Raw genomic sequence first — 8,424 nt, forward strand, 5'->3', positions numbered from 1 at the left:
ACACACACACACATATATATATATATATATATACACACACACATAAACAGACATACATATATACACATATATGTATGTATACTGTATATACACACATATATATACATACACACACACACATATACGGTATATGTATACTGTTTATACACACACATATATAAATATATATACATACACACACACACACACACACACACATATATATATATATGTATACTGTATATACACACACACATATATATATATATATATATATATATACATCCATATATATACATATTGATGACCGGAGTTCTCAGTGCTCCAGTCTATACTGCACACTGCTGATCTGTATTCTATACATTGTAACTGCAGCCCCCAGCATTGCTCATCGCTAGGCACTCATAGGGTTAATCTGATAAACACCCCTATATGTTCTCAATGAGTACACATTGTTTGGGTGCCAGAAAATAATTCAATATACATATTTCCCATAATTCCCCTTACCTCTGGCTTTTTAATTAGAAAGCGAAACAGCTGCAGGCTCTGATTGTTTAATGAGAATCATTCATTAGACGTTCGGCTCAACAAGGAAATGAGAAGCTGCAGCCGCACCCCCTACGCTGAGGATGGGATGGTTCCACCCGTTTCCTAGTGATCTCATGAGCCACACCTCGAATATTGAACGCTGATTGGCTAAAGCTTTGCAGTTACTCGTGTCTAATTGGTGAGATTCCTGCCACTCATATTAGAGGCGGGGTAAGTTATTTGTACGTCGTGCTTGCTGGTTAACACTTTCAGTGCAGCCAGGGACTTTGGTGATGCACTTTCACTGCTTTGTCAACTCATTACATTACAATTCGAATTTAAGTCTAGTCTAATCCTATTTGGTTTAGGGTTGGTTTGGGATATACACTACACGTTGGGAGAAGAGCTTGCAGTCTAATTTGTGTACTTATATATGTGTAAATATGTGTATGTGCAAGTATGGAGCAATGGCAATAAAAGTATGTGGTTGGATAATCAGATAAATTCTATGCTGCCGCAGCTCCATGTCCCAGTCCCAGGTGTGTCACAGGTTTAAATATAATGCAAGGGAGTTTTATTTTACAGAGAGGGTGGTTGATAAATGGCACAGCCTCCCATCAGAAGTGGTAGAGAATTTAGACATACATGGGACAGGCATATGGCTCCTTAATGTAAGGTGAGACTAACGACTGATTAAGATCTGAGCCTTTACATCAGGATAAACAGGCTGAATGGGTCTGATCTGCCGTGACATGCCCTCGGTGATTGTGGCCAGTACCCGCTCAGTGCCATAGGCTACCATCTGGCTCACCTATATGCAAAGCCCACCCACCGAAGCCCCCCATTCGTAATATCTTGTATAGAACCAGCAGGAAACATGTTTCTAAAGTAAATTGTGTCATTAATACCCTTCTTCTAAGTGCCTCAATTACATAAATACAGAGAAATCGGTCACCCAGACGTCTCCCCAGCCGTCCCCCCCCAACCACAAACCCTAAAACGAGTGTCACTTTTTCCCGATTTCTTCTATTTTTGCTTCTTTGTCACGTTAAAATGTTTCAGACATGGGTATGAGTGAATCATGGATGTTCTGAAGACTTAAAAGTTGCAACATTTGTTACATAAAAACAAAAGCTGTGTTTATAAATTATATTCTGTAAATAAATACATTCTTCTTCCAAGAGCCTTTATTGAGTCTCATAACTTTCTATAAATGGGTTCCCTTGGAGGATCATTTCACAGAGGTTAGAATTTTCAGACAATTTACAGAAGTAACTTAAAGAAACTCTAAATCTTTCTAATTCACCTGTTTGTCTAGCTGCGTTTTGTGGTCTCCTGGTGAGTCTGGTTGTTGAGTTTAGATCAGTGAGTGATCACTGAGTTTAGATCATTGAGTTAAGATCATTCCAAGATCATTGAGTTTGGATCATTGAGTTTAGATCATTCCAGGATCAGTGAGTTTAGATCATTGAGTGATCACTGAGTTTATATCATTGAGTTTAGATCGTTGCAGGATCATTGAGTTTAGATCGTTGCAGGATCATAGATAAATAGATTTGATTTTCTATTTTTTATTTTAGATTTAATCTCAGATTATTTTTTTAAACAAGGCTTTTATAGTAAATATCTCCCATGGAGCGATGAAGACGAGGATTCCTGCCAAGTCGCAGTAGGGGTCTTCTTCTAATTCCCGGCCAGAAAGTTACCGGCAGAGGCGATAGTCTTGGATTCTGGACGCCTGCCAATCATCTTGAGTGAGGTCATAGGGAAGAATCGGTTTATGGGGTAACAGCAGGGGCACTGGAATGCGACCTTATTCTACTATTCTGTGATTCAAGGGGTACAGTGAGATATGGCTGATGATTTTTAATCATGAAAAAAACAACAAACGAATAAACAAAACATAATAGTAACATACAAACTTTGTGTTCGTGTTCTTCACATACACTATACACATATGTACATTCTATGATGTCTTTTCGCCTTCTTCCCCCAGACCCCCTCCCAAAATCCCCCGAAGCCCATTTTCCAAACTTGGGACCTCAGCGATTATATCCTGTGCTGGAAACCTAAACCCGGCTTAAAATTAGCATTTTAATTTAATCGGCGAATGCACATTTTGTGCTGTTATCGCTCACTTCACATGCCTGTGCCTGTTTTTAATTAAAAAAAAACTTTTAGATTTGTTAAAAAAAAAGAAAGAAAAAAATTACAGTAATTTAAAAAGCATGCAGCGCTGCTATGGCAACAGGTTTATTTATCTGCTGAGATGTTTGATGAATGAGAGAAACAGGGGGTTTGGCCACTCAATTTTCCGGAATATTATACATTTAAAAAAAAAACATGAAAGGTTTAAAGGGGATCGCCTACCTTTTTAGTTTTCACCGAGAGAGTGGTAGGTGAGCAGGGCAGCTTCTCAGTAGAGGTGGTAGAGGTTAATACAGTGAGGGCATTTAAACATGCATGGGATAGGCATAGGGCTCCTGGATCTACAAGGAGACCAACGACTGATTAAGGTCTGAGTCTCTACAGCAGGAAAAAAAGGAAACAGGCAGACTAGACGGGCCCCGGCTGGCCATAGGGCACAGGTGGCAAATACCTGGCGCCGGACACCCACCCGATCCGTCACTCCATCTCATGATGCCGCGTGTGTTCAGCGGCTGGATATGCCCCGCGGCCATAACTGGGAACTTTCTAGATGAGCTGCCCCTGAGGCTCTGGAAATATTAACCCTTTAATAGCCCACCATGAAGATTATATAGAGTGACTTGCTAAATGGGTCTAATAGCAGTCCTCATGGAAAACTTTACTTGTCATTATTCAAAAATACACTTGAGTCACCTGAATTCAAGAAGGGATATCAACCATAACGTACTGGTAGCGAAAGCACCAACTGGGAGTCTTATATATAATCACAGCGGGGGAGAATAGGAAGGAGTCGGCTCCAGACTGTGAGACCCCGAGAGTATGACCCTTCACCCTGAGATTGGGGGAAAAACCCTGAGACTTCCTAGGTTTGCCGGCCGTGCGCTATGCGGGCATAAAAATGTGCCAAGTCCACCCCGTCATCTACATGTCTGTGTTTTTCCTGACATAAAGCTTTTAAATGTTAATAATCAGCACCTGTATAGCATCGCCAGCAGTATGTTCAGAGAATTAACACGAGCCAGGAAGGCGGACCCCGGGCATTCATGTGAGTACACATATATGTACAGTACTTGATAGCATTATATATATATATATATATATATATATATATATATAGTGTGTGTGTGCGCTTTTATTTGTACATAATAAATATTTGTACCTACTTACACATGTATATTTGAAATGTATATATATGTTGATATAGGGTGACATATTCATAGGTTTAATCTACTTTTATTAACTGCAGCCCATATTTAATGTAAAGCAACACATGGTTGTATTCCTAATTTAAACCAACCATAAAAATGGCTGATTTCCTGCACAGTGTGAGACACCGCAGATCGCGCATAGTCACGTTCGCTATATTGGGTAGCGGGCGGCGCAGAGAGGTGACGTTGAAGTGGGTGGGATTTCTTCTAGCTGTATAAAAACGAGCTGCACGCGTTTGCTTTCTCTTTCCGTGCGGCGGCCCGGTAGGTGATAGGGGTTTGCGGGATGTTGAAAGCTGATTGCGGCCTAGCTCCAACCACGAGGCCTACAGTATTAAAAAACAGAGCCTTCCCCCGATTGAGTCGGATTCTGGTTTGCGGAAAGACAGCCCCTGACCGTCCCTTTACAGCGAGCTGTCGTCCTTTTTATCGCTTCGTAGCCATTAGCCCCACCTCGCTGTTTTTGGGCCTAGCTGCCATCCGTATCGTGCAGTTCTAAATCCTTTTCGTTCCATTAAGAATTTAGGACGTTTATGGTGACGCGATTATGCGTATAAATATATATGCAAACTTAACAAACAATATTAATAATTGGCAGTAGTTGGCAGAATGTTAGATTAGTTTATTGCTCCCAGTATTGTTTCCAGGAAATTTTCTCAAGATCTGTTAAGACTATATAAGGCTTTATTTAAAAATAAAATGTGCATATATGGTAGCTCCTATCTGTCAGTGGGGTGTCCGCTTCATTGCCCATCCTGGAACGACTTGCATAGATTTTGAATGGAATCTGATTTTTTTGGTTCTCTTTTAAACAGACGCCTAGATCAAGATGCCCGTTGCCAGAAGTTGGGTGTGTCGGAAGACATATGTCACCCCGCGTCGTCCTTTTGAGAAGTCGCGGTTGGACCAGGAGTTAAAGCTCATTGGTAAGTCGGTGGGTTGAGTTAAGGCTGCCTCCTTGATGGCACGTGGCGACATGTCGTAACTTATTTAACCTGCTCTTTAGGTGAATATGGGCTGCGTAACAAGCGTGAGGTGTGGAGGGTGAAATTCACTCTGGCCAAGATCCGTAAAGCTGCCCGAGAGCTGCTTACGCTGGATGAGAAGGATCCCAAGCGTTTGTTTGAAGGTATGTCCATCTCGGCAATCTGATTTATCTACATTCGTGAATACCAAGAGTAGAATTTGGGTGAAATTGGCGTCACCCCCTGTTTCATTGGGACCTGGGTTGCCATGGTCACATTGGGTGTTATCTTGTCACAGTGTAGAATTGAATTGTAAGTTTACAATATAACATTTTATGGGCTACTGCATGATCTGCTATTCTTCTGAGATAACATAATGGCACAAACCCTTTGTGGGTAGACAGATGGGGTTTTATCATGGCAATGAAAGTGACTTGTGACAGCTTCAGTGGCGTGGTGAATATTGGTGAATGTGAATTAATGAGTTTAGGGTGAAGCATGACAGGTCATCCTCCTCAAAGCACTTCTGGAAATTATGGCTGCATGTAAATAGTGAGTTTGTGAGCAAAAGTGGCTTAAGACTGAGTTTCTGCATTTGTGATGGGAGGATAGAAGTTGAAGCGCTTCTGGATTAGGTATTTTTGATATTCCTAATATTTCAGAGGCCAACATGATTGCGAACAGGCTGGTGTCTCAGACCTTGAGACTATCACTGACAGATCAGTAAATGCCAATTATCCTTTAACAGTTAAGAATTCCTAATATAGACTTCTGTTAATAGTCAACTGAACAACTAATTGGGTGGTTATCTTAAATAACTCTGACAGGGAATGTGAAAGTGCTCGGTTGATGGTATGAATGGCTTACCGACTGTAGTCCCGATCTCCGTTACTGTCTGTATACTCCAGCTTTGTAGAACTCGTCAGAATCTTATTTTCACTGTTTACAGGTAACGCGCTCCTTAGGCGACTGGTGCGTATTGGTGTGCTAGATGAAGGGAAGATGAAGCTTGATTACATCCTGGGCCTGAAAATTGAAGATTTCTTGGAAAGACGTCTGCAGACACAGGTCTTCAAGCTTGGTTTGGCCAAGTCCATTCATCATGCCCGTGTGCTGATCAGACAGAGGCACATCCGGTAGGTGGCGCTTAAATCTGCACTTTTTTACCTGTCTACAACGTGTCCAATGTTTGCAATGACTGCAGTTACTTTGTTTATGTGCCAGAATGTGAGAAGGGAAGCAGTTGGAATGGTAAAGCATGTTGGCCCTGTGTAATGTCAAGCATTGTGCAAGTAAATGTTTATCGCACAACATTTTCCAAAGAATGAGTTAATATTCCAATGAAGCCTGCTATGCTAATTGTACCCGATTTATTGTGCCTTTTATCTCGTTAACCCCTTTCTTAGTTCTAAAGATGTGCTTTTGGTGTCTTGCTAGCTCGTGGAACAGCCCTTGAAATCAAAGGGCTTATGGAGATCTGACTTCATGCACCTTATGGTCCACTGGTGCTCATCTGTGGCTCCATATCACGGTCCACTTTGTGGGCATGGAGACCATATTTCAGCAAGGTCACTTTGGCTCTGTCCATACACCTTGTGAATGGGGTCCAGCATACCTCTCCAGAACGTGGGCGGCCCTTAAAGGGAAATGCAAGTTGATAGATTTGTATAGCACAGGTAACTGGTACTGAATTCCATTAGTAGGCTGAATGAAAGCCAGTTAGATTTAAAAAAAAAAAAAAAAAAAAAAAATTAAGCAACTGGAGACCAGGAGAACTGGCTGCATCTAGAAATGTACCTGATCCCTGAACGGTTATTTGTAACAAGTGTCAGTTGGGGTCTCATGATTGCATGTGCTCTGACCGTGGCATTGGCAGTTATCATTAATCTGACCCTCTAAACTGGCTCAAAAGTTTCTGCACAGCAAATGGGCGCAAAAAAAAGGTGAAATTGGTTAAATTAGTTGGTCTTCTGACTTTATTTTCTTTACCCCTCATTCAGTGTCCGCAAGCAAGTGGTGAATATCCCATCATTCATCGTGCGACTGGATTCTCAGAAGCACATTGACTTCTCTCTGCGCTCACCATACGGTGGTGGACGTCCCGGCCGTGTCAAGAGAAAGAACGCCAAGAAGGGCCAGGGCGGTGCTGGTGGTGCAGATGAAGAGGAGGAGGATTAAACCTGCTGTAGAGTATCTCGTTCTGAATTCAGGATTGGCTACTTGAAACATAAATAAAACCTTTTGATCTAAAGTCTTGTTTTTTGTGAATGAAATGGTAATGTGCTATGTACTGAGAGCACCTTTAGTTGAATTCTGTAGCAGTATTGACTTGCCAATTAATGGTTAGTGTTTTGGGGGGGGGGTACTAGTCTGACCTGACGTCTTAAATTCAGGGTTGTCTTATAATCGGACCTCAAATAGAGGTCTGATTTATAAAACTAAAATGGATCCCCCGCAGCACTGCAGGGGACCTGGATCCCCTCAGACAGCCTCTGCTGCCGACACTTTTTCTGGGGCTTTTATGACGGCACCTGTGTGACATGACCTTCCCATGCTCCATCATAGAAGCCCTGGCGGAAGTGCTGTGCAGAAGCTAGTTGTCTGCATGCATCGTGCAGACATCCACTGGCTGCCCCCACTAGACACCAGGGAGTCGGGAGCATGGGGATGTGCTGAGGGGGCGCAGGCTGGCATGTAAGGGAGTATAGGGCATAATGGGGGAGGGGGTGTCAAAGTATTTAATAAATAAAAAATATTCAAATTAAAATTAGTAAAACTTTTTCTGTAGGGTTAGTCTTTTATTCAGGCCTCTTACACCGCCCCCTTCAACTTAATCACATTTTGGGGGGTTGTCTTGTAATCGAGCGAATACGGTACTTTTACAAGCAAAGCATATTGGCCGTGTATGTAGTGGAAACTATCAACCACTTCAGTTATTGCTGTATTTCTGCTAAGCCTGTTTGTCACCGAGATCATCTTTGTGAATTTGAACATTTCTTTCATATGATCAGCTTTACATTAAAACTGGCAAAGAAGGTCCCCATTGTGCTTGCTGACTTGTGGATGAAAGGCCTTAAATATTTTGAAGGCTTTATTGAAATCTGCAAGTTGTCCCGTCTTGTTAAAATAACCTTTGAGCAAGGGTTATTTCAAGGCACTTTGCACAAAATATGGTGGAAGAAAACATATAAGTGGGAATGTTCTAAAATATCTTAAACTGTTGCAGCGCTCCTTGTTCTGAGTCGGTACTGAGTCTTAAACAAGCGAAGCTGTATACAGCAACAGCTGCTGTCGTTTAGAAACTGAAATGGGTCAAATATATGCAATTTTAATAAATTGTGTTTGCAATTGTTTGTGGCCCAAAAAAACTTTTGTTCAAAGAAATGGGGTCAATGGACACAGGTCTCTGCGATCCTTTATGTGAGACCTCCAACAATTGCATGCACGGGTAATTCCAAATCCAAGTCACTTTAGTTATATAAATCATGGCGATGGGTGAAGGTTTGTTCCTGAGAGGAACCTCATGCGATGTTACTCGTTTCTTGACTACCTGAGCTAAATGTCATCACAAAGTTGGCATATGTTTGCCATTTAAG

The 8,424-nt window shown here is 41.7% G+C and overlaps 1 protein-coding gene across 1 annotated transcript; it reads left to right on the top strand.

Moving 5' to 3' along the window:
• The first annotated feature begins 4,649 nt into the window (after window positions 1–4,649).
• RPS9 (ribosomal protein S9) lies at window positions 4,650–7,079 on the top strand. The gene is made up of 4 exons (XM_053451965.1): window positions 4,650–4,789; window positions 4,870–4,992; window positions 5,778–5,964; window positions 6,829–7,079. Exons 1-4 carry the CDS (start codon window positions 4,693–4,695, stop codon window positions 7,004–7,006), a joined length of 585 nt encoding a protein of 194 aa, XP_053307940.1. The 5' UTR covers window positions 4,650–4,692; the 3' UTR covers window positions 7,007–7,079.
• Window positions 7,080–8,424: the final 1,345 nt, after the last annotated feature.

Source organism: Spea bombifrons, chromosome 12, assembly GCF_027358695.1.
Source record: "Spea bombifrons isolate aSpeBom1 chromosome 12, aSpeBom1.2.pri, whole genome shotgun sequence".
In the NCBI taxonomy this organism is placed as follows: Eukaryota; Metazoa; Chordata; class Amphibia; order Anura; family Pelobatidae; genus Spea; species Spea bombifrons.